This window comes from Mobula hypostoma, chromosome 6, assembly GCF_963921235.1.
Source record: "Mobula hypostoma chromosome 6, sMobHyp1.1, whole genome shotgun sequence".
NCBI classification, from domain to species: Eukaryota; Metazoa; Chordata; class Chondrichthyes; order Myliobatiformes; family Myliobatidae; genus Mobula; species Mobula hypostoma.
The window spans coordinates 116,966,200-116,993,636 of record NC_086102.1 but is presented as its reverse complement, the minus strand read 5'-3'; the positions used below and the strand labels follow the sequence as shown (position 1 = coordinate 116,993,636).

Sequence of the window (27,437 nt, the reverse complement as noted above, 5' to 3'; positions counted from 1 at the left end):
CAACCAGTACATTATGTAGTGGATGGGAGACATTGTCCATGATGGCATGTAACTTGGACAGCATCCTCTTTTCAGACACCACCATCAGAGAGTCCAGTTCCATCCCCACAACATCACTGCAGTGCAGTCCCCCAATCTATGTCGGGTTTCACTGATGTAGAGGTTGCCGCACTAGATACAGTAGATGACCCCAACAAACTTGCATAAAACCTGCTGAGTTTCTCCGGCATTTTGGGTATGTTACTCTTTATTTCCAGCATCTACAGAATCTCTTGGTTTATAGCTATGAGTAGTGAAGGGTTGAGAGATGTTTGATAGGTGTGAGTCAATATCAGTGGCAGGTGTTCAAGCTGACCCATATCTGTTGATAACGTAATTGGTGGTCCTTGGGATACTTGTCAGAGGGTTAATACAGAATAGTAGTGGAAAAGATTGATGAGAAGTTAAAAGCATGCAACAATACAGGAGGATTGAAAAGTAACACCAAACATAGCCAAAGGACCTCCCACCAAGTAGGAGGTGGGAATGATACAAGATTAGGTTCTTTGTACCACAAGTGGAGTGTATACAAAGCTAGACAAAGTATAGTGTGTGGATGAATGAACTGTAGAGGTCAAGAAAATATATGTAAACACATTTTAAGGTACAAGTTATAGTATTAATGTTTGGATGTGGTTAACTTATTAACCAAACATTTACTAGTTGGTCATTATAAACAAGATGCTGCATTTTGTGTTTTATTTTTACTAATTTTATCTTAACTTATTAATTTGCAAAGTGAAGTTTCCTCATTATTGATGTATCATTACATTTTTTTTTATTTTGTAGGCACCCATTCCAAAGACTATTTTGATTCCAGTAACAATTCCTATTTCAAAGTCGAGTGTTCCTCGTTTCCGCAACAGTGTTGAGGGTCTTAACCAAGAGATTGAAAGGATTATCATCAAGGAAAGTGGGGACAAAGAGGAGCAGATGATGGTTGTAAGTACAGTATTTTTGTCCAGAGTGCCCTCTGCTGGCGTAGTGTTCTTATTCAGAATGAGTAAATGCATAGTACATCATTATTAAGTAAATAATAATTTTGCTTTGTCGGTAAAATATTCAGATTTGTTCAAGCACTACTCTTTTCCTGAGCTTTGGCCAGGCAGAATAACACTGAAAGATAGGGGACTGAAGTTTAACTTGGTTTGTCTGGTTTTCATACAATTCTAAGGTCATAGAATCAAGTAATGTCATGTTGTCTTTCAGTTTATTATATCAGTTTTTGATGTGTGTGTGTGTAGTGGTTTTGAAAGATGTAACTCTGGACTAAGGAGCTTAGAATTGACTAAACTATTGTGTTTAATTCAATGTGTCTTCTCTGAATTCTAATAATGAACTCAATCACCATGGACAATATATTTTAAATTTCTAAATTAACAACTTCCAAAGTTCAAAGTAAAATTATTATCAAAGTACAACATGTCATTATATTCAACCCTGGGATTTGTTTTCTTGCAGGCACACCCAGTAAATCCAAAGAAAATAATTGAATCATTGAAACACTGCACCCAACATGATAGACAAACAACCAATGTGCAAAAGACAACAAACTGTGCAAACACAAAAAAATATAAGCAATAAATATTGAAAAGATGAGATGAAGAGTCCTTGAAAGTGTTGTGGAAACAGTTTAGTGATGGGGTGACTGAAGTTAAGTGAAATTATCCCTCTGGTTCAAGAGCCTGATGGTTGAGCGATAATAGCTGTTCCTGATCTTGGTAGTGTGGGTCCTGAGGTTCCTGTACCTTCTTCCTGATGGCAGCAGCAAGAAGAGAACATGGCCTGGGTGTTGCGGATCCTTGCTGATGGATACTGCTTTCCTGTGACAGCACTCCTTGTAGATGTATTCAGTGGTGGGTAGGGAATACCAATGGAAACACCAAAGCCCTTGAAAGGAAAATCCTACAAAATCCTTCCTTCTCTATTTCCACATTTGCTGCACTTCAGAATAGTCACATTAGTTTTAACCACTTTAATTATAGATGCAAAACAGAAAAATATTGCTTATTATTTCAGACAGAATACTGCTTATAATACTTGCCTATTCATTGGCACTGGTGAAATATTAAAGTTTGCTGCAGAGTTATTGTTCATCAATTAACTTTAAATATCAATGCCATACATTATAGGTGCTTGGAACTTGACAGTAAACCAGAAAAATGCTTGGAAGTACTCAGTGCGTTGAGTGCCTACACTTCAGTGGCCTTACTCTTTTTTTTTAGGCATATGCTTATTATTTACAATTTCTGCCCACTCCTGTTACTCAATAGTGAACTAAACTAAGATCCCATGGCCATTGAATGCCACCCTAGCTTTGTTTGACCCTAGTCAGTAAGTATTGGAGTAATATTGGACTATATAGACTGCCATAGTTGAAATAATTTCTCCCTTCAAAAAAATATCTTCCCATCATTAGTTACTGAATTGCAATCAGCTGCTAGATTCCTACATAATTTTGGTTTTCTACCACCCAACTTCCCACTGCCCAGCTAACTGGGAAAGAATGTTGTGTATCACACCAGCTGTTGAAGGAAAAATTAGAATTAGAATCAATATCAGGTTTAATATCACTGTCATCTGTCATGAATTATTTTGTTTTGTGACAGCAGTATATTGCAATACAAAATAAAAACTATAAATTGCAATAAGAAATACATACAAAAAAGGAAATTAAATAAGTAGTACAAAAGGGAAGAAAAAATACTGAAGTAGTGTTCATGGTTTATTGTTCATTTGGAAATCTAATGGCAGAAGGGAAGAAGCTGTTACTGAAACATTAAGTGTGTGTCTTCAGGCACCTGTACAGTTCCTTGATGTTAATAATGAGAAGAGGCATGTCCTAGATGATAGGGGTCTTTAATGATGAATACTGCCTTTTGAAGATATTCTCAGTGCTGGTGACGCTAGTGCTCATAATGGAATGGCAGAGTTTACAACTTTCTGCAGTCTTTTCTGATCCTGTGCAGTAGCCCCTCCGTACTGGATGGTGATGTAACCAGTTAGAATGTTCTCTATGGTACAACTGTAGAAATTTGCAAATGCCTTTGGTGACATAACAATTCTCCTTTAACTCCTAATGAGATATAGCCACTGTTGTGCCTTCTTTGTAATTGCATCAATATGTTGGGCCCAGGATAGATCTGCAGAGATGCTGATACCTAGAAACTTGAAACTGCTCACCTTTTCCACTTCTGATCCCTCGCTGAAGGCTGGTATGACTTTCCTTGACTTCCCTTTCCTGAAGTCCACAATAAGTTTCTTTGTCCGACTGATGTTGAGTACAAGGTTGTTGCTGTGACTCTACTCAACCAGCTGGTCTATCTGACTCCTGTACACCTCGTCATCGCCATCTGAAATTCTGCCAACTATTGTTGCGTTGTCAGCAAATTTATAGATTCTGTTATCAGGCATCAGTAACTAACCCGACTGTTTTACATTAGATAATGCCTTATTCAATGAGCAAGTGTAGACCTGGAAGTGTTTGGTATTGCTAAAATCAGATTGAATGAGCAAAAGGATATGTACATAGAATGAAGCTAGGAGCAATAAGGCTATTTTCTTAAAAAGGAGATCCACAATTGACAGCATTGGATTGCAAGAGGCAGGGAGGATTCATTCTGCATCTGGCTGCCACCTTTTAATATTATGGTCTTTCTATTCTGGGGATAACTTATTTGTAGTTATGGCTGTTAAATAAATTCAAGATTTAAAGAGAATGCTTTTTATGAGGCAATCTGTTTTAATAATGCAAACCAAGTAAAGTTGTGTGGCTTGCTCAATGAAATACAAAGTGCATGGCTCACCTGTTTAACTTGCTGAGATGCAAGAAATCTTAGTTTCATTGTAAAAAGCTATACATCGTTAAACAAAATCAGAAGGATAGACAGTAGTACTTCGCTATATTTCAACTTTTTTATGAAATATCTTTGTTAGGCATTTGGAAGAAGCTTGCTTTACACCACTGGGTCATTTTTCTCTAGAATTCAACGTAGTACAAGAGGAGGTTTCAGTCATTGGTACAATATATAATTTTTATGATTTGAGCACTGAAAGCAAGAAAAATGAATTACAGATGGTATCCTTCTAAATCTGTGCTGTGCTTGGAAACCATGTTGAACCTTTTAATGAATCTGCGGAACTAGGAGGAATTTGAGCTAGTAATTCAGAGCATTACATACAAATGTTATTGGTTCATGTATGTAGACTTAAGTATAGGGTTTCCATTGTTATAAATATACCAGTCTCATTAGAGATTAAAAGGAAAAACAAACTTCTTATCAAATTGGATACTGGGCAAAATTGTCAGAAAGTAAACGTTAAATAATAAACACGAGATACTGCAGATGCAGAAAATCCAGAGTGAAACACAAAATGCTGGAGGAACTCAGCATGTTAGGCAGCATCTATGGAAAGGAATAAACAGTTGATGCTTCAGGCTGTGACCTTTCATCAGGACTTAAATGATTGGTTTGGAATAAAGTAGCTTTTCTTTAAGAGCTGAGTTCCAAGATAATTTTCAAGGGTGGAAACATTTAGGGTTTATGAGGAGGCCAGATTTAGTTGTCAACTTGGAAATTCAGCAGACTGCTAAGCTTTAATTTAGACTGTGTTTGCTTCCTATGGTTTCATTTGCAAGTCAAAGTAGTTGCACTATTATTATGCAGAGTATTTTTTGATTTTTGCTTTGCTTTTTTTTTAAAGCAAAGTGATAGCTAACAGCAGCCAAATAAAGATTGATTTCTTTTGTTCCTGCGCACCTGTTCCATTCTAAATGAAAGTTCTCTTTACTAGGTTGAATAGCACAGCCGAGCCAAACAGCTGCACAGCGAAGCAGCACTAAAACCAGCTTTAGTGCTGGCACCCATTTCAGCAGATGGATTAGGGGGCATCTTTCAACTATTGCAAGGCGAGACAGTTTTGTTTGAATGAATACACCTCCAATCCACTTTCATTTCCACTCCTACAACCAAAAAGATTTGTTTTAATTAGCTTTCATTCCCCCCCCCAAAAAAATTGGACATTTGAAATGTATTTGATCTTAAAGATAAACAATTTAAAGCTTAAATGGATTGTTGCACAACCTGATGCCATCAGTTTGATAGCCCGAAAGGAAAATTATTTCCTTTCCTGCTCCCATTCCGAAGCACCCTTTACATGAAATTAAAAAAAGACTTGAAATAATTCTCTTGCAGATGTAAGAATGCCATATATTTGAACTGAATCTGAATGGTTAGAGCATGAAAGCATATAGATTATAGATTGCATCCTTCTGAATCTGTGCTCTGTCAGGAAACAACGTGTTGAGCAATGTGTACGAGTGGTATGTGAGAGCTGTCCACCTAGTGCCACTCCCATAGAGCCATACAGTATGGAAACAGACCATTCAACCCACCATATCTATGGCACCCATCAACTACCCATTTATCTTTACCACGTTCCAGTTCTTACCCACCTGTATGTGTTTTTAAAAAATCACTTTTGCCATTCACCTTCATTCGCTGTTCTCACATTCATGATCTGCCATTTGGAATAATTTTTTCTGACTGCTCTGTCTATATCCTTAATGATTTTAAATAATTTCCTGTCAGATCTCCTTACAAACTCTTCTGTTCAAAAGTGAACAGTCCCAGCTTCTGTATTCTGTATAAAATGTTTTTAGTCACTTTCTCAATATTTCTTGTCATTTTGAAAGAACCATGCCAAAAATGACCCATGGGACAATCAGTGGAATGGATTGCACATGTAGGATTGGTGTTTTTTGTTTTGTGCATTTTATCATGGTGCAGCATGAATGTGTATGCAGTTTAACCTTTTCATGCTTCGTTCGTGTGTCCAGTCTCTATCCGTTGGTCAGCAAAGACCAGAGACATTACAGATGTTGTGCAGAACTTTTAACAAACTTTAAAGTTAATCTAACCCTCCCCTCCAACATAAATCTCCATATTTTTCTGTCATCTATGTGCCTTTCTAAGGGTTTCTTAAATGCCACTAATGTATCTGTTTCTACCATCACCCCTGGCAGGGCATTCCATGCATTTTCTTCTCTCTGTGCAAAGAACATGCCTCTGACATCTCCCCTTGTTTTCCTCCAATTACCTTAAAATGTGACACATGGTTAATTACCATGACTGTACAGCAGGGGGCGGGAGTTTATGGTGTTTCCAGCTCAGCAACACTGTCAGTAAATTACCCGACTATATCATGCCATACTGTACCCTATAGTGCTGATTCCATTTGCACTTGTTTTTTTGGGACCGGATCCTGTATGCTAAGCAAGATATAGGCAGTTTACAAGGGGGTTAAAGGGTAAGGGGAAAAGGAGGGAAATGGTGTTGAGGCCAAAGTTGGATCTGCCATGACCTTGCTGAGTGGCAGAGCAGACTCAAGTCTGACTGCTTCTGACTGTTAATTACACTTTTAATCAGAAATTTCAAATGAATGATGTCAGTGTACTTTGTTGAGGTTTTGACCACCGTTTCAATTTAAATTTGTTGTCTTCGTCACATAGTTGTATTCATTTTTGCTGGAAGGCACATACACAGTATACAGTGAAACCTGTTACATTATGTTGATCATTAGGCAGGAAAATAAGTTGGAATTTGCATTACCAGGGGCATTAGATTAGCCTTCCTTTGTACTTACACAGCAGTTGATTCTGACTAGCATTTGTGGCCATACATTTTGCACTGTTTAAGAATGTAATGAAGAAATCTTCTTTCTTTTGCCATCCACCATGGGATCACTTCATATTTGTCAGTGCCCAAAAATAATAGATTTGTTAGAAATTTTCTCTACATAGGCTAATGAGTGAAGTCTTGCCTTCATGATCAGTGTATCTACAATTGGTTCAAAAGATCCTGAAGGAATTTTATTTTGTCACATTATCCACGCTGGTCATCTTGGGTGACTTGAGTGAAAAATGACAGTTTCTTCCTGTTGTGCACAATGTGGGATTCCACCAGTTCCTCTACAGGAGAGCTGGTTATAAAACAATTAAAATATAAAGCTTATTGGTGCTGAAGTCATCACTTAAGTTAGTGAACATATGAATCTGGAGCAGGACATCCGGTCCTTTTTGAGGCTGCTTGAGTCAGCCATTACTGATCTTTTACATCAGTCCTATTTTCCTGCACTATTTCCTTGTCCATTTATTCTACTAATATCCCACGACAAGCATAATGTTTTTTTTTAGGTTAGGAGCAAAATACTCTACATGTGGTCTCACCAAGGCCTATGTTTGCAGTAAGACATCTTGTAGACTGCTGAAAGCAGATCCTGTTGTAATAAAATCTGCTATACTCTAATGTCTTCCTACTTGCTTCCTGCACTTAGGTGTTGGCTTTCAGTGACTTCCGTAGAAAGTGATCAAGGTTCCCATGTCCATTAACATTTCCCAATTCATCGTCATTTTTATTAAAATAATTAGCTTTTCTGTTTTGTCACTAGTCCCACATTTTCAATGTCATGTTCTATCTCCATTGTTGTTGTCCATTCACTTAGCTTGTCTGTATCCCCTTGAAATCTCTGTATCTTTTTCCCTACTTTCTTCCACGTAGTTCTGTATCACTAACATATTTATTCTCCAATCAAATTGATGTTGTATGTGAATAGTTATAACTCGAGTGTTGATCACCCCAGTGGCCGACTCACCACAAGCTGCCAACCTCAAAAGGATGCCAGTGAAGGTCTAGTCCCAAAACGTCAACTGTTTATTCCTCTCCGTAGGTGCTGCCTAACCTGCTGAGTACCTCCAGCATTTTGTGTGTGTTAACCTGAAGTGAGCTTGCTTTTTCCTACTTTCTGCTTTCTGTCCATTATCAATTTTTAGTTCATGCTTACCCTCAATTCATTATTCTCTATTCTTCAAAGATTGAAAAATATATTTATTACCAAAGTACATTTATGTCACCATATACAGTGCCTTGAAAAAGTATTCAGCTCCATAACTATTTTCACACTTCATTGTCTCATTTTCTAAATTTAAAATACATTGAGGTTAGATTTTTTGAGCTGACCTGCAGAACATTGTACATCATATCAAATCAAAAGAAAAATTCCAAAACCTATCAACAATTTACTAAAAATTAAAAACCAAAATTGTGAAGCTGAAAAGGTATTCATCCCCTTTGGAATTACTGCACTAATTTTCCTTAGGATCAATATATTGTTACCTAATTTACCCTATTACCTACTCAGCTAATGTGTTGATATAGAAAATTGGAGGATCACCTGTTTTCAATGAATTCATTAGAATAAATACTTCCTCTCTCTGTAAGGTCCTACAGTATGGTAAATCTTCAACAGACCAAAGCAAAATAAAGACAGAAGAGCATTCAAGACAAGTCAGGGAAATGATAATAGAGAAGCACAAATCTGGTGCAAGAGTATCTCATAGGCACTGAACATATCTCGGAGCTCAGTGCAGTCCATCATGGAAAAAATGGAAAAATATGAAACCACCACCATGTTGCCTAGGACAGGTCGACCCCTGTAAACTTAAGTCGCCGGAGATGAAGGGCACTTGTAAGAGAGGCTACTATGGAACAGTGGCAGGGAAATAGCCCTGGCTAAAAAAAAAAGCATCTCCTTGCCCGTCAAGACTTTGTAAAGTATCACTTTGAAGATACTGTAATGTTGTGGAAGAAGGGTTTGTGGTCAGATGAGACTGAAGTGAAACTGGTATGTGTAGTATGTATGGCGTAAATCTAATACTACACACCTGCCATGTAATACCATCCCTACTGTGAAGTATTGTGGAGGTAACATAATGCTATGAGGATGCTTTACAGCAGCAGGGACTGAAAATCTGGTCAGGAATGATGGAAAGATGAATGCTGCTAAATACACAGAGATCCTGGATAAAAACCTGCTAGCCTCTGCCAGAAAGCTTATACTGGAGAGGAAGTTCATCTTTCAGCAGGACAATGACCCAGAATATACCCCCAAAGCAACCAAGGAGTGGCTTCAAATGAAGAAAATTGTTGTTCCAGTCAGAGTCCTGACCTTAACCCAAATCCCTGACAAGACTTCCAAGATTGCTGTCTGCCACTGCTCCCCAACTAACCTGGCACAGCTTGAACAATTTTGCAAGGAGGAATGGGAAATTCTTGCTCCATTGCGTTGTGCAGAGCTTATAGAGATTTATCCAAAAGGACTACAGGTCTCCCCCGCCATCCGAAGGTAGAGCGTTCCAATGAAACGGTTCGTAAGCCGGGATGTCGTAAAGCAAAGAAGCAATTACCATTTATTTATATGGGAAAATTTTGTGAGCATTTGCAGACCCAAAAATAACCTACCAAATCATGCCAAATAAAACATAAAACCTAAAATAACAGTAACATATAGTAAAAGCAGGAATGATATGATAAATACACAGTCTCTATAAGGTAGAAGTACTTTTCCACAATCATTGCCTGAACTGTTCTCCATAGCGAAAATTTCACGCAAGCTCCCTCGGCAAAAACACAGCACAAGCGCTCTCCAGTAACCTTTAAGCTATGAAGCTGTCAAATCATACCACATAACACATAAAAATACATCGCCCGGCACGTAAATGTCGGCCCAGATCAGAGGCGACGCAATCTGCAATCGCCTCTGATCTGGGCCGACAATTATGTGCTGGGCTGCACCTAATTAATTAGCATGTTTATTTTGGCTTTTTTCTTAAAGATGTGCTGTGTACCTCCCGGCTACCGCTGCATTCTCCATGAATCGGTATCTGTCCGGGGCCCTGGGGCTGGGGTGGTGGGACACTGGGGTGTCATCTCATCGTCGATCAGGGCAGGCAGGTCATCTTCTCCTATCTCTGCCTGCCTCGATGTTGAAGGTCGAGGTTCATCGTCTGCTGTGGCTGATGTGGAAGGCTTGCTTGACTGCTGAGCCTCGTGCATTTTTCTATCATACAGCTCTTTGTAAGCACTCAAACCATCTTGCAAATATGCCCTAAACCGACATACCCTTTCAAATTAAAGTCGTACTTTATCATTACTCATTCGGTTTCAATTGTTATCCTTTCCTCTTCCAATTGCATCAGCTCTTCATCTATCAGTTCTTGGTCATGGGATGCCAAAACCTCTTCAACATCATCTTCATCAACTTCCACAAGCCAAACTCACTTTGTCCTTACTTCGTTCACCACGATCGAAACGCTTAATTATGTCTAGTTTTACACTAAGTGTAACACCCTTACGAGCTCTTTTAGGCTTTTCCGATACCTGAGAGCTCATCTTGCAAACGGATGCTCACAGGCACGTGTTTAAGCAGTACCGGCGAGAATGCAGTTCTGACTCCGGGGGAGAGCGGCTGCTCGGAGCGCTCGCTGCCTTTTTTTTAATCGCGCGCTGATTTTTTTTTTGCTTGCTGCTTTTCTTCGTAACAGTGAAAACACCTGTTAGCGAAAACAAGTAACTAATTTAGGTCTTTCGTAACAGTGAGGTTTCGTAAAGCAAATGTTCGAAAAGCGGGGGACACCTGTACTGGCTGTAATACCTGCAAGAGATGAATCAACTGAGCAAAGGGGGATGAATTCTTTTGAACTGCTGACATTTCACTTTTGAAATTTTAGTTTTTCATGCTTTACAATTTTCCCTGTTTAGGGGGCTCTACTGTGGGGAGAGAAAAGGAGCATGTCATTCACAAATAAAAATTTCTCAGTTAAGTTGTAATACGCACTTATGTGGACAAAGGGTTGGGGCTGAATACTTTTACAAGTCACTGTATAACCCTGAGATTCATTTTCTTGTGGGCATACTCAGTAACTCCAAGAAACATAACCAACATGCAAAAGAAACTGGAAATACAGAAGAAAAAGTAAAGAAATAATAATATTAAATAAATAAGCAATATATATCGAGAACATGCAATGAAGAGTCTTTGAAAGAGTGCACAGGTTTTGGGTGGGATGAGTGAAGTTATCCCCATCGATTCAAGAGCTTGATGATTGCGGGGGTAATAACTGTTCCTGAATCTTGTAGTGTGTGTCCTGAGGCTTTTGTACCTTCTTGAAGCATGAAGAGAGCATGACCTGGGTGGAGGGGTTCTTGATGGATATTGCTTTCCTGCAGCAGCGCTCTGTGTAATTGGTGGGGAGGGCTTCAGCTGTGATGGACTGAGCTGTATCCTACTTGTTGTAGGATTTTCCATTCAAGGGTATTGGTGTTGACTTCCATTCTGTATTGGAATCTTATCAAAGACCTTATTAAAAATATAAATATACTATTTCTGCTTGTTATCCCTGTCTGCTCTACCTATCACATCTTCAAACTCCATAGATTATCAAACATTAATTACCCTTTCATAAATCTGTGTTGTTTGTTCAGGCCTGTTGTTCTCTTCTAGATATTTGGCAATTATGTCCTTTATAGATTTCAATATTTTCCCTGCTACTAATCTTACGTTAACGGTTAGTTCCCTGTTTTCTCTCTCCCTCCTTAAATAGTGAGATTACATTTGCTACCTCCAAATATGAGGACAGTTCCAGAGTCTATAGAATTTTAAAAGATGATCATCATTGCATCTGTTTATATAGTCACCACTTTCAAAACTCTGGTACGTATGATATTGGCCTTTGGGATAAATCTCCCATACTTCTTGTAAACTGATTTACAATACTTTTTAGTGTCTGATTTTCACTATTAGTTTGTATTTCTGGCAGTTTTATTTCTGCCTTCCATGAAGGCAGTCACAAGATAGTTCATTGGCCCCAATTTCTTATTGGTTCATATAAATTCAATTGTCTCTGACTGCCCGCATTAGCTCTCACTAAAATTTTCTTTTTACAAACCTATAGCAGCTCTTTGCAGTTTCTCACCAGTTTACGGTCTTCCAGTCTTTGCAGTCTTCCCTTTCTTTATCAATTTCTTAATCCTCCGTTGAACTCAAATTGCCAAGCTTACTTTTTACTGGCAATTTTATAACCTCCTTTTGATTTGATATTATCTTTAATTTCACCTATTAGCCAGGGACAAAGCACTTTTCCGATTGGGTTTTGTATTTTAATGTTTTTTTAATATCCTACTTCCCCTTTACAACAAAATTATCATTTAACCCTCTCTTTGTTGCATTAGGAGAGATCCAAAGTAGCCCTTTCCCGGTCTCAAAATACAATCTCATTTTCATCCTATGACTTTGTCTTCCACTTTCCACTAATTTGACTTGTCCTATCTTTTATATATTAAAGTATTAGGTCATGAATCATTGTATATCAATTACAGGCACCTTTAATTTCTTGACATGCTTTTTCCAATGTTACAGTAGCTCTTACCTGATGGCTTTCTCCCTTCATACCCATTTTCTGTGCTATACTCTTTACTAGCTCCACTGAAAATTGATTTTCATTATGATCTGCAAAACCAGTTGGGTTTTAATGCACCGGTATAAATGATATTGACGTTTCTGGTTTGATTCAGCAGAGGTTGAAGGGAGGGGAGAAATGCCTTTAGTTTCTCAGTTTACATTTGTTATATTCTAGCTCCTTTAAATTTCAATCTCCTTTAAAACCATCTGAAACTTTTGAATTCCTTGGGTCATAGTCTTAGGACCAGAGTGTACATTTCTGTGGCAGGTGACTGAGTATCTGAGAATGAGATCTTGTGAGAAAGATAACATGTTATTTGGTGGCAACACACACAAAATGATGGAGGAACTCGGCAGGCCAGACTGCATCTATGGAAAAAAAGTACAGTTGGTTTTTATTTCAGTGTTCTTGCCTCCATGAGATGACAATGTATTTGTCAATGGAAATTGAGCTTCTGAAAAGGAGGAGAATGTTGATAAGAAGCAGAATGGTATTTTTAATACTGATTGTCATCCCGTACTTGGTGCATTTAAGTTGTTGACAGAGCAAATTTGCATTTTCAGTGCCCTGAGCTGAAAATAAAACTTCACAGCAAGTTGCTTAACTAACAGGTTTTTCTAAATTAATTGGTAACTTTCCTTGGTCTTTGAAACCAAGAGATCAATGGCTGAAATGTTCCCAAGGCACAACTTATATACTTTGAGATTGCAGGTAGTCTGTAGAAGTACCCTAGCATTGAATCTGCATCCAATTTCTCTCCGCTTTGTCCTAAATTGAAAAATGCTTGGCTTCTGCTTAGTAGTTCCTTATCATCTTCATTCAGTCTAGTTTTCTGGAAAAGGGTGCATTTCCTTCATATAATACACATTCTCTCCTACCCGTGTAAAAATGGATGTATTTCTTCATGCACACATGAGACCACAGATGCTGGAAAATGGAGCGACTAATGTTGATGGTTCCTTCTCCCCAGCAACTCTCACCCCTCCCCCAGCAGATACTCCTTGACCCATCGAGTTCCTCCTGCAGGTTGCTTGTTGTTTGTTTTCCACAAGGGCTTGGAGAGTATCAGTAGTTATTTCATTGTAAGCCCCTGTTCTCACTGGGAACACTTCTCCCTATATTCATTCAGCAAGGCCCCTAGTTTGTGAAAAGCAGGAACCATTGTGCATTTACATTACACAAGTCTGCTGAGCAATGTTAGCTCCCTGCATCTTTTTTTCTCCCAGTAAAAACCTACCATTTTGACCAACTTCCTAATACTGCAGTTCATTGTTCTACTTTTTCTGATTATACTTCATGGAATTTTTATACGTTTGATGTAAATGTAATTCTTTTTTCTTGGCGTATCTAGTAGAACGTTGATTAACTCCTGCAGAGAGGTTAAATGGGTCATCTTGATATCAAAGTTTACAAAACTCCACCACTTCAATCATGTTTTCCCCTGTTCCCACTCTAATCATCCCCAGATTTCTTGATGACTTATTCATTACTGATCTGAGTGCCTCAATCAATGGAAAAAGCTGTCCAAAATTGGATCTGAGACCGTTTTTCTTTCAATTTCTTGCCCTTTTAACAACTCTTTATATCCTCAAAGAGAAGTTTATGTGCAATATTTGGTTATAACATTTTGCACTTTAAAAAATCCTCAAACTGTTCACTCAGCATTATTACAATTAGTCAATTAATTTATTTCCTGACATCATTACCAGACCATCCAAATCTGCTTGAACAGCACTTCCTTAAAAAGACTTGCATTTACGTTGTACTTTTCACAATCTTAGGACTTCAGTCAGTCAAATTCCCTTGAAGTAGTTACTGTTTTTAAAAAATAGGATGTTCAAACTTCAAGTCAGTGTGAGAAGCCTAGGAACTGTGATTATTGGAGGAATTGAGTAACTCTGATACCTGATTTCTGTGTGCTAGCTGCAGGATACTCCAGATGGTCATCGTGCTCCATTTCCCATACAGCAGCGAAGCAGCAGTACTCGTAGTATTGATACTCAAACCCCATCAGGAATGGATCGGAGCAGTGCCAGCAGCAGCAGATCCCAGTCTGTCTCGCCAACTTTCCTCGCTATAGCCAGTGAGGGTAATGGAGAGAGCCCATGCTATACTGATGAACTTCTTACAGACAGCAAAGAGAAAGGTATTGGGTGCTGGTTAATGAGAATTATTGGGATTGAAGCATTATCCTATCTGACAAAGTTAGCATTTGCTCAGTTGCCGTCATATGTATAAAGTTGTAATCAGGCCAGTACTGTTGGGGAAGGTTTTATTTTGTACCGTTTTTATTGTTTTCCACCTTTCACGTGGGAAATTTCCCACTCAATGGTTTAAAGTTGTGTGTTAGCCAAAGAAAACATAGAACATAGAATAGTACAGCACAGTACATGCCCTTCGGCCCACAATGTTGTGCTGACCCTCAAACCCTGCCTCCCATATAAGCCCCCACTTTAAATTCCTCCATATACCTGTCTAGTAGTCTCTTAAACTTCACTAGTGTATCTACCTCCACCACTGACTCAGGCAGTGCATTCCACGTACCAACCACTCTCTGAGTAAAAAAACCTTCCTCTTGAACTTCCCACCCCTTACCTTAAAGCCATGTCCTCTTGTATTGAGCAGTGGTGCTCTGGGGAAGAGGTGCTGCCTATCCATTCTATCTATTCCTCTTATCTTGTACAAAAGGTCTACAACAAACCAGTTTTTATTTTAATGCACCTTATTTTTGCTGATAATTTGACTACTGCTCCTTTTTGTCACTCTAGATGGTAACTCATGCAGTTTCTATCTATAGGTCTAAAAAAGACTGTCTAACAATGCTGATTACTAGGAAGAAAAGAAATGCCTTGACAGTAAAACATTTTCCCTGCAATATCTAAAGATTTTGTTTTGCACTTCTCTAAAATTCCTTCTTTCAATCACAACCTTCAAAGGATTAAATTTAAAGGAAACAAAAATAAAAAGATTCACTGTTTTCTGTCCTTAAACACTCCCCCATTTTGGTCTGGAATTTGTAGTCGAGAGTTTTTTTTTATTCGTTAAAAGTACAGCTGTAGCTTGATTCTTGTGTTTTTTTAATACTCCTTTGAAATGTTTTCATGCAAGGTTTGCATATACACTATCACTAGCTTCAAATTTCTCCCATGTTCTATTACCTTTCAGTATTAGAAAATGTTATATACACCAACTTTAGATGTTTTCAGTGCCTTTGTTTGCTGGCACATTTGTGGAGTAGTCAATAATTCTGTTAAAGCAGAGGCATTCACACATTCCTTAAAATATTTTAACTGTTCTACCATTGCTCTGGCCGGTAACTGTCTTGGAAGTGACTGAAAGAAATGGAAAGTTTAGTGACCATTTGTTGCCTGCCCAGATTTGATCCAAATTTATTACATTAAATTATAAACCTTTTTTTCCCTCTCGCGATTTCTTTACTCCATTGTGACTTTTCTTTGCCCCCTTTGGATAATAAAATAAACCTCCTTCAGTTTAATTTCAGGACTGCACACCTTCCTCTCCTGCCCCCTTCTGTTCTTGGAATGTTCTTTGGTTGACGCAGTTTGCTGTGAAATGGTAAACTTGGACAGGTTTTAAAAAACGCCAAAGCTACAGACATCAATATAAATTAAACCAGACAAGCTCTTGAGAAGAAGAGCTGTAAAACCGTTAACTCAAGTTGATGCAAAGTGTTTTTATTGTCTCATCCCTTGTATATTATCTGAAATAGCCAGGATTGTTGAGCAGCTTGTAATTGCATCATAGATGGCCAAATGATGAGAAATTTGGATATGTTAGTGTTAAAAGTGATCAGGATGTCCTTACACACTTATCACTGAAAGCAAATATCCATATGGAGCCAACAGTTAAAATAAGTGGTTTGTTGGTCTTCATTACTAGATATTTATAGTGCACAAGAAAAGATGCCCTTATAAAGCTCCTAAAAAGCCCACGCCTGGAGTATTGTGTACAGTTTTGGTCTCCTTGCCACTTAGGGAGTGCAACAAAAGCCCACCAAACAGATTGCTTCAATGATGCAGAAATGGGACAGTGGGTAGACTAGGCCTTTATTGACAGGAGGTTAGAAGAAAGAGGGCATTTCATTGAAATGTATAGAACTCCAATAGGACTGGACCGTTTTTATACACGGAGAATGCTGTCCTTGCTTGGATGATCTAGTGGTCCCTAACCTCCGGGCCGCGAAGCATGCAGGGGTGCAGCGGTAGCCGGAGCGCACCCAGCACATCTTTAAGAAAAAAGCTGAAATAAACAAGCTAATTAATTAGGTGCCGCCCAGGAGCCATTCTTCATTAGAGGAACTGAGGTGGAGAGGGTCAATAACTTTAAATTCTTTGGCATTAAGGATCAACGTTTCTCTCTCTGAAAAGTGTCAGAGGATCTGTCCTGGGACCAGCACGTAACTGTCATTACAAAGAAAGCACGGCAGCGCCTGTACTTTATTAGAAGTTTGTGTAGATTCAACATGTCACCTGGATCCTGACAGCCCTGTCTTTTCAGCCTGTCCAGGCTGGCATTTAAATTGACCAAACAATGGAACAGCTAAAGGCTCCAGCGCCCTGGAAAGAGGAGTGAACATCGCATAGAGCAAGTGAAATCGACAGTCGCCTCTGATCTGGGCCGACATTTACGTGCCAAGAGGCACCTAATTAATTAGCTTGTTTACTTTGGCTTTTTTCTTAAAGATGTGCTGGGTGCGCTCCAGCTACCGCTACACCCCTGCATGCTTTGCGGCCCGGAGTTTGGAGACCACTGATCTAGAATTTGGGGTCATGGTCTCAAGATGCAGGGTAGGAGATTCAGGATGAAGCTGAGTTTTCATTTGGAGAATAGTGAACCTGTGGAATTCTGTCTCACAGAAGGCAGTGAGATCAAGTTGCTTCATGTATTTAAGAAGGTGTTTTGTGGGTCCAAGAGGTATTGAGGAATATGGTGGGGCAGAGAGAGTGTGAGAGAAGGGATATGGAATTGCTATTTAGGGTCAGTCGGACTGAGTGGCCTATCTGTGCTCCTCCTCCCATTCATATTTTTGGTGTTTCTGTTTTTATCATGAAACCTCTTGTTGCCGTGACTCTAAATTCTGATTTATGTGTTGCATCCTGTTGCAGAAAGTGGGACTAGTTCTCCACTACCAAAGTATGCCTCCTCCCCAAAACCGAACAACAGCTATGACTTCAAACGAGAACCACCTGAAGGATGCGAGAGGGTGAAAGCCTTTGAGGAAACTTCGTAAGTATGAGGCTACATATAGTGCCTAAGCTTATAAACTATTTAATTTGTGCCTGTTGTTCGTGCCTTAGAGCTATAAAAATGGAATAATTCCAATTAGTGTCTACTAATTTGTTTGGCTGCTTTTCCTCTTTTTCTAAGAGGATTTTGCCATCTCCCTCAGGATAATGCATTTCCTTAAATGTCATTCTCTCGTCAGATTTTCACAGAAAGTAGTGTGGCATTGATTGCGCCCTAATACCAAGATGTATGTAAATTAGCTCCATGTTAGCTAATCTCTTATTTGTAATGTGAGACTTGAATATTCTGGTAAGCACAAGATCCTGCAGATGCTGGAAACCTCGAGCAACACACAAAATGCTGGAGGAGATCAGCAAGTTGGGCAGTATCAATGGAGAGAAATAAACTGTCAATGTTTTGAGCTAAGACCCTTCATCAGAACCAAAATAAATATTTTGGTGTTGTGAAAATTTCCTGTCACTTGCGTCCATGTACACATTTTAATTGATTCCAAATTGCTACCATTGTCTATATACTACTAAAACTCTCATGCTATGTCTGTTTCTGACCTCCAATTAGCGCAAACGGTGTATTACAGCGGCCACTATTTTTAGCTAAATGGAATTAAAATGTGCTGACTTACAGAATGCAGGCAAAGTTCAGGGTTATATATTTGTGTAAAATTGCACATTCGCCAAAAATCAACAGGCTGGCTTTCACCCGAGACCTGATCGGCCATCATGGAAATCAGGACGCAACAGCCTGACGCAAGTGTACGGCCAACCTCAGCAGTGATACCTACCAGAGCAAAAGAGCAGGGCAGCTCTATTTTGAGGGGTCACATTCTGCTCATCACCATCAGCATGTGCAGGATTGGGACAGATCTACCTGCCACCCATAAATAAGAGATAATTAAATCTTATTGTAATGAAGTACTTTGAGACACCCATAAAACCCTTTGCTGCAGTCAAAGGACAGCGGTGACTATATCACGTCCATTTAGGAGAACACGAACCACGTCATCAAGAATAATGAGCATCCTTTGGTGTTAGTGCTTCGTATCTTCTATCCAGCATTAGGGTAAAAAAAAAAGATCAGCCTAATTATGCCGCGTGGAAAGCGAAGGGGGACATTACGGTCAAGAGATGATGCTAAATGTCATCGGGAAGCGGCAAGGAGAGGGAGAGAACAAGAATCGGATGAGGTCAGGGCCGCATGACTCCAGGATCAAAGAGTCAGGACAAAAAAAGATTAGAGAAGAAGAGACAGAGGAGGAGAGGCATGCACGTCTCCAGGATCAGAGACATACAACAAACAGCAGAAGAGATGAAGAGACGGGGGATGAAACGACTGCACGTCTCCAGAATGACAACGAGAGGCACTAAGGTGGCAGATAAACCAGAAATGATGCCATCAAAAGTGTCCTTTGTTAAATGAGGAGCAATATTTGCTGTGCTACGCATCGTTCTTTAATAAACTGAGGTTTTCTACTTCAGTTTCCAAAGCAAAGCGAAATACCAATAGCATTCAGGAAAATTTAATGTTCATTCTGGTCACATCAGACTGCACTACCCTTCTCTCAAAGGGTGCCCCAACGGGTCACCCTGTTGTCTAGTTAGTTGATAAAATTATCATTAGGATTAAAATAACTTGATGGGCATTTTTTTCCTTTTGAACAGTGTTTGAATCTTGTGCTGGAAAGGATACCTTGACTTGTAGTGGTTATTGGTTTGTTATTGAGGGTGACCAGTTAGGGGTGCTTATTGATCCATTATTGGGGCAGGAGCGAGGAATGGTACGTAGAATCTTGAGGGTACTTGAGACTACTCCACTTACATTCAGATTAATTTATTTATCACATGCACATCGAAACGTACAGTGAAATGCATTGTTTGCATTAACAACCAACACACCCAAAGATGTGCTGGGGCATCCCACAATTTAGATTTTTCATTGGTCAAAACAGCACATGGTGAAGTGCATTGAATTTTTATAGTTTAGAGTGAAGTGTTCGTTTCTCTGAACAAGAATTTAGTAATCATTTTAGCCTGACTTCATTGGTTGGTAAGATTTTAGAGTCCATTATTAAGGATAAGGGTTCGGATTGCGTGTAAGTACAGTGGATTGCAATTAAATGAGCCATTCATTAATTGGGGCAGCTGCTTATTTGGGACAACTCTTATAGAACAGAAGCTAATGGAGAAAATAGCCGGGATTACCGTAATTTATTTGGGCACCATGCCACAATTGTGACAGGAGACTCTTGTCAAACAGTTTCTAACTAGTGTCAGTCGAGTGCATTTCTGTGGCTGTTAGACGCTACACTGTGCTTAGAGTGAACAGTTTTTAAATCAGTTGCATATGTTTGTGTTCAAAAAGCAGTTATATTTGTCACTGATAGTTGGCAAGAAATAAGACAATGTCGGATTGTTTTGCTCACTGTGGTTTCAAGCATTCAGGCTTGGAGATGCCAGGAAAGGCCAGGAGTGAAAATGAAACAACTTCACAAGTTAGGAATTTGCAGGTATTGACAATCACCTTGAACATTACAATGAAAATGAAGATTTAGAAGATGCAATCTTCAAAAGAATTGGATGATAAGTAGTCCATTATCAGCACTAGGTGCCTGTGCTAATTTTATTCATTCAATCAAAAGGATGCAGCAGCATGTTGGTTATTCATCATATCGGCTGATGACAGTAAAATCTGTGTGGGAGTGTCTTTAAAGCCATTGCACTGGGGCAGTTCCACTGTCTCGACCTCAGAAGTCCGACTCCAGTGGTATGAGAAATTGCCATGAACAGGAGTCTGTCTTGGTTGCAGTGAATGAGCATGACTTCTTCTGTACCTTATCATGCCCTTTGCTCTCCATGGAGCATTGCAGAACTGCCTTCTTGGCTGTTGGATTTCACTGTTTATCTCATTTGCCCAGTCCGCCAGAGCTAACTTCACACACTAAGGCAGGCATGTCCCTATTTCACTGGGGTATGAGGCCCACCAGCTACTTTTACCTGGTTTAGCCTGCAGTCAAAACGGTGTGCAGCTGTTGTTGCGTACAAACAGCTACTTGGAGACACAGGTGAGAGCTGAGTGTCTGGTAGGGACTAAAGGTGACTAAGCTGTCCCTTCACCAGAGGTGATATCCCTACTGGAACACCCCATACACAGCAGCGTAAAATGGATGAATTCCTTCGTTGATAACTATTAGGAACTAATACACGGTTTTATAGTATTGTAGTTGCATTGGTGGTGTTCTAATTTGTTCTGTATTTCATTTAAATACTTCGATTTTTACTCAATTAAATGGTAGTTTGTCCTTTTTTAAATCTTTTTAACTACTTCCATGATTGGGGCAGCTGCTTAATTGGGCCAAAATGTACAGGTCTCGATGTGTCCCAATTAACCACAATTACTGTATATGATAAAATAAACCAAAACCAGCATGGTTTCCACAAGGGGAGATCTTGCCTGAGAAATCTGTTGGAATTCTTTGTGGTAGTAACAGGCAGGATAGGTGGATGTTGCTTATTGATTTTCAAAATGCCTTTGACAAGGTTCCACAAATGAGGCAGCTAAACAAGATCCCATGGTATCACAAGAAAGTTACTAGCATGGTTAGAAGGTTGACTGTCTGGTAGAAGGCTAAGACGGGCTAAAAGGGGCTATTTCTGATTGGCTGCCAGTGACTACTGATGTTCTGGAGGAGTTGGAATTGGCTGTGCTAATTTTTATGTTATATATTAATGGTCTAGAATAGATGATGAAATTGATGGCTTTGTGGCCAAATTTGTAGATCATACAAAGATAGGTGAAGGGGTAGGTCGTGTTGAGGAAGCATGGAGTCTGCAGGAGGACTTGGATAGCTGGGAAAATTGACAAAGAAGTGGTAGATGAAATATAGTGTAGGAATTGTACCATCATGCACTTTGGTAGAGGAAATAAAGGCATAGACTATTTTCTAAATGGCGAGATAATTCAGAAATTGGAGGTGCAAAGGGACTTAGTCCTAGTGTAGGATTCCCTATAGGTTAACTCACAGGTTGAATTTGTAATAAGGAAGTAAAATGCAATGTTAACATTCATTTCAAGAGAACTAGAATATAAAAGCAAGCATGTAAGGGGCACTGGTCAGACCACACTTTAGAGTATTGTGAGCAGTTTTGAGCCCCTTATCTAAGAAAAAAAGAGGCCCAAGAGGAGGTTCACAGAATGATTCCAGGAATGAAAGGATTAACATATGAGGATCATTTGATGGCCTTGTACTGACCGGAATTTAGAAGAATGAGGGGGTCTTATTGAAACCTACCGAATATTGAAAGGCCTGGATAGAGTGGACAAAACACAAAATGCTGGAGGAACTCGGCAGGCCAGGCAGCATCTATGGAAAAGAGTAAACAATTGACTATTTGCGCTCAGACCCTTCATCAGGACTGGAGAAAAAAGATGGGAAGTCAGAGTAAGAAGTTGGGAAGTGGAGGAAGAAATACCAGCTAATTATGTGACTTCTGAAAACCAATTGGCTGCACCAGTGATGATTTGGTGTGTCATATTAAAGGGGGTGAATACTTATGCAATTAATTATTTTGTTTTATATTTGTAATTAATTTAGATCACTTTGTAAAGATCTGTTTTAACTTTGATACGAAAGAGTCTTTCTCGGTTCATCAGTGTCAAAAAGCCAAATTAAATCCACTGTGATTCAATGTAAAATGAAAAAACATAAAAGTTTCCAAGGGGGTGAATACTTTTTATAGGCACTGTGTAAGTTTGGTGGGGCAAGAATAAGGTGAAACAATGGGTCTACCTGGACAGGCAAGTTTGTGAAGTAGAAACAGGAGGTGTGGGATTAAGGAAACCCTGAGGTTGGTGGCTGTGGATGGGAGATCCCCAGAGGTCAGTGATGGTGTAGGAGACAATGGTCTGGTGCTCCTTATTGGGTACTGTTTAAGGGGTAAGTAAAAGGAGGTGTCGAGAGTTGTTGCCTGGCCTCATCTGTTACATTGCCCCCCTTTTCTATGTGTTTGATGGTGATGTTAGGATTAGTGCAGAGAGAGTGGAGAGCAGTGTGTTTGGAAAGAGTGAGCAGGCAGAACACCAGAGTGGGGCCTCCAGGAAGGGGAGAGGGTTGAAGACAGGAGAAAGGGTCATTGGTGTTGGCTTGAGAGTCTTTGTCAAGGAAGTAGGCACAGAGATAGAGGCAGCAGAAGAAGAGCTCAGCATCATGGAGGTGTGGAACTCACTGACGTGTGGGCGTAGGGGGGCAAAGGTGAGGCCTTTTCTGAGAACAGAACGTTCTGCCTCAGAAAGGGGAAGGTCAGAGAGGTTGATGAAAACCCGCCATGGATGACAGCTGGAATCAGAGATGGGAAGGGGGTTGGTAGTGTCTGAGGAGAGGGGGAGGGGTTGGGTTGTTCAGAGAGGGTGGGATGAGAAGAAGATGGAGTCTCCAAGGGCCCAAGAGCTGGCGGTGTGACCTGAGAGATACAGGATTGTAGAGTGGTGATTGGGGAAGGGGAGACTAGCGTTCCAGCGGCAGCGCATTAAGTCCCAACTTGGGGGCGCTGTCGGTCAATGTCCAGGCTGGAGTCAGGATTGGAGGTTGTGCAATAGGCACTGTCAGAAGTCGTTAGAACCCACATTGATAGCGGTGGAGTCTGGGTTCTGAATTTGCGCAAGATTGTTAGAACCATTGAGGTCAGCAGTAGGGATCATGGTTTGGGGACATCCGTAGCTGCTGGCGTTGGAGACGGCAGGTTCTATGGTCTTTAGGCGAGCGATCTTCCAATCTTTGCTGGATGTGAGAAAGGCGAAGAACTGGTAATTGGAAGCATGGAACCACTGGATAAGGTGGATGGAAAGAGTAATTCCAGTTGTGGGAGAGTCTAGGAGCAAAAGGCATAGCCTCAGATTGAAAGGATGTCCCTTTAGAACAGAGATGAGAAGGAATATTTTTAGCCAGAAGGAGCGGAATCTGTGCAATTCATTGTCACAGGCAGCTGTGGAGGCTGTCATTGGGTATATTTAAAGTGGGGGTTGATAGATTCTTGGTTAGTAACAGTGTCAGAGGTTACTGGGAAAAGGCAGAAGAATGGGGTTAAGAGTGATAATAAATGAACCACGAATGAATGTTGGAACAGACTTGATTGGCCTAATTCTACTCCAACATCTTATGGTCATAAAGCATTAATATATATGTCATGCGTGACTTTTGCTTGCAAGGAAGAATTTGCACTTTTTTGCCCATCCTTAATTTCACTTGGTATGTTATTTTGGATAAATTGCAATTTATGTAGTGGTTTAAAATGCTGTTCAAATCATGACATCATATGATATGAAGAGTTGAACTCCTGTTAACTTCTTTATTATTCATAGGAACATTTAGTGTTGTTTCTTGGTTTTCCCCAAAGCCAAGGTGTTTCTTTAGTGCCCAATGGATTGGCCTCCACCACTCTTTAGCAAGTGGGACTTGCTAAACTTTGGGAAAGTATTTTCTTGTCTCTTTTGGTTCTTTTGTTATTCACACCAATTCTGTCTCTCTTGTTTCATCTCAACACCCTTCTCCCATATTACTTTCACTTTTCCAGAGCCTTTGTAATTTCGGATATCTGTCAGATCTCCTCCCATCCTGCCCGAGAAGACCTTCATCCAACCTCGTGCTGCATCTCAAGTCCTTCATCTCTAGAATCTTTCCATTAAATCTCTACTGCATCCTCTTCATTGCATCCTTCGTAAAGTCCACTGTCCAGAATCGGTTAAGGTGAATTGGTGTTTACAAAAGTTCAATATTCCTTTCTTGATTTTATCTATCTATCTAAACAGTCTATCTATAAAGCACAGAGTATGCCCTTCTGGCCCTTCGAGCCATGCCGCCCCAGCAGCCCTGACAAGTCCGATTTACCCCGAACCTACTCACAGGATAATTTACAAAGACCAGTTAACCTACTCGTTATGTCTTTGGACTGTGGGAAGAAACCAGAGCATTCAGGGAAAACCCACAGATTCCACATGGAAGATGTACAGACTCCTTACAGATGGTGTAGGAATTGAACTCCAAACTCTGGAAAGTCCTGAGCTGTAATGCTGTTGCACTAACTGCTAAGGTACCGTGGCACCCTATATGTAGGTAGGTGTGTGTGTGAGAGACCCCCCTCAATCCCCTAAACTACTCTCTCATACCCAGGATATTATATGGTTTTTAATTGCTTTCTTGGAATTGTCCTTCAACAATTTGCCTTTTTGTTCCCCTTTAGAATTGTCCCATTTTAAAATTATTTGGCCAGTTCATTTGTCCTATACGTGTATTCTCTGCATTTAATTTCACTGCCCAGTTCAGCAGCCTATCTTGTCTCCAAGCCCATCGCTTTTTCACTTGCATCTCCTTTGTGAGGTTCTTCAGCTAGGCCATCTTGAAGTAGTCTCTGACCAACTACCAACAACATGTTGCCTGTAGAGTCAGAGAAGTCAGCATCCTTGACTAGTGTTACACAACCATCTTGAACGTTAACCATCCCATCCTATGCTTGCACTTTGACAAGTCTTATCGCCTGGCTGTACTTCTACACCTGGCGCACAGGCAGAGATTGAGGACTGAGCACCAGTGATGAGGACCACAAAGATATGATCAAGAGAGTCTGAGATACACTAGCAGGACTGCTTTGAATCACTTAACTGGATCACATTAGGATTCATCTTCTGATCTGAAGGAATATGCCACAGTTGTTATCCACTTCATCAAGATCTTTGTGGGTGAGTGTGTGCCTTTGAGAACATACTGGACATACCCAAACCAGAAGCCATGATGAACCAGGAGATTAACAGTCTGCTTATTCGTGGTTTTCAGATTTGTGACTTTCAAATCGAGTGATCTAACTTTCTCCAAGACGTCCAGGCATAACGTACGAATGGCTATCTTAAGAATGAAAAAGCAGTTCCGAGTGAAGTTAGAGATGTAATCAGATGCATGTCAGCTCTGGCAGGCTTTGCAGGCCGTTACCTCTTATCAGACAAAACCTAACTTTATAAATGGCTGTGATGAACATAAGAATATAAGAAATAGGAGCAGGAGTAGGCCATCTGGCCCATCGAGCCTGCTCTGCTATTCAATAAGATCATGGCTGATCTGGCCATAGACTCATCTCCACCTATCTGCCTTTTCCCCATAACTTCACTCCCCAACGAGCTAAACATCTTTTATGCATGCTTTGAAAAGGAGAATAAAACTACCTGCGCAAATCCCTGCAGCCAATGGCAACCCTGTAATATCTGTCTCAAAGGTCGATGTCAGAACATTTTTCAAGAAAGTAAATTTTGACAAGGCTTCAGACTCCAATGGTGTACCTGGTAGGGCATTGAAAACCTGAGCCAACCAACTGGCTGGAGTGTTCAAGGACATCTTCAATCTCTCACTGCTGTAGTCAGAAGTCCCAATCTGGTTCAAAAGGGCATCAATCATACCAGTGCCTTAGAAGAACAGGGTGAGCTGCCTCAATGACAATTACCCAACAGCATTCACAATTACTGTGATGAATTCCTTTGAGATGTTGGTCATGACTAGAATTAATTCCTTCCTGAGTAAGGATCTGGACCCACCACAGTTTGCAGAACACCGCAACAGGTTACACAGTGGATGCAAACTCATTGGCTCTTCTCTCAGCCTTGGACTACCTGGACAACAACAATACCTACAGTTGCAAGAAAAAGTTTGTGAACCCTTTGCAATTACCTGGTTTTCTGCAAAAATTACACATAACATCTTCATCTAAGTCAGAATAATAGATAAATGTAATCTGCCTAAATTAATAATACACAATTATACTCTTCATGTCTTTATTGAACACATTGTTTAATCATTCACAGTACAGACAGGAAAAAGTATGTAAACCCTGGTATTTAATAACCGGTAGAACCTCCTTTAGCAGCAATAACCTCCACCAAACATTTTCTGTAGCTGCTGAGCAGACTTGCATAACAGGAAGGGGGAATTTTAGACCATTCCTCCATACAAAACTGTTTCAGTTCATCAATATTTCTGGGATACCTTGCATGAACAGGTCATGGCACAGCATCTCAATTGGGTTAAGGTTTGGACTCTGACTTGACCATTCCAAACACGAATTTTAAGTCTTACATCAGTGTTAAACATAGAACATAGAAATTTACAGCACATTACAGGCCTTTCGTCTCACAATGTTCTGCAGACCATATAACCTACTCTAGAAACTGTCTAGATTTTCCCTACCGCATAGCTTTCTATTTTTCTAAGCTCCATGTACCTATCTAAGATCTCTTAAAAGATTCTGTTGTATCCGCTTCCACCACCACAACCAGCACTGGGCTGAAGTTTCATTTAAATACTTAAAAGGTATACAAATGGCAAACTACCATTTAACAGAGTACTATTTATGTAGTTAAATGAAATACAGAGCAAATAAAAACACTAACAATACTATAAAACTGTAGTCCCTAATAGTTAGCGAGTTCATCCAGTGTACTCTGCATGTTCTTCTGATTGATTGTACGTGAACAAAATCAGCACGGACACCTAGTGTATATAATGGACTGCCTTCGTATAATGATTTTGATGATTGCATTCTCCATATCTTCATTTTCATTGTAACATTCAAGAAGATTGTTGATAGCTTCAAATTCCTCATAGTTCCTAAGTTGTTGAAGTAGTGAAATTGTTTCATTTCACACCTGCCCATTTCTTACATCTCCAAGCCTGGAATGCTTGAATCTACAGTGAGCAAAACAGTTGCAAATTGTCTTACTGCATGTTTCTTGCCAACTATCAGTGACAAAAATCACTGGTTTTTGAACACACATGCAACTGATGCTATTTAAAAAACATTCG

At 39.8% G+C, this 27,437-nt stretch overlaps 1 protein-coding gene across 1 annotated transcript in view; it reads left to right on the top strand.

Annotated features, from left to right (window-relative positions):
* Nucleotides 1-27,437, top strand: part of fam117bb (family with sequence similarity 117 member Bb) — a 219,564-nt gene that overhangs the window by 191,059 nt on the left and 1,068 nt on the right. Inside the window, exons 5-7 of the mRNA XM_063051555.1 lie at nucleotides 829-981; nucleotides 14,261-14,483; nucleotides 17,464-17,584. Of these exons, the coding sequence (XP_062907625.1) occupies nucleotides 829-981; nucleotides 14,261-14,483; nucleotides 17,464-17,584 (497 nt within the window). The remainder of the gene's footprint in view (nucleotides 1-828; nucleotides 982-14,260; nucleotides 14,484-17,463; nucleotides 17,585-27,437) is intronic.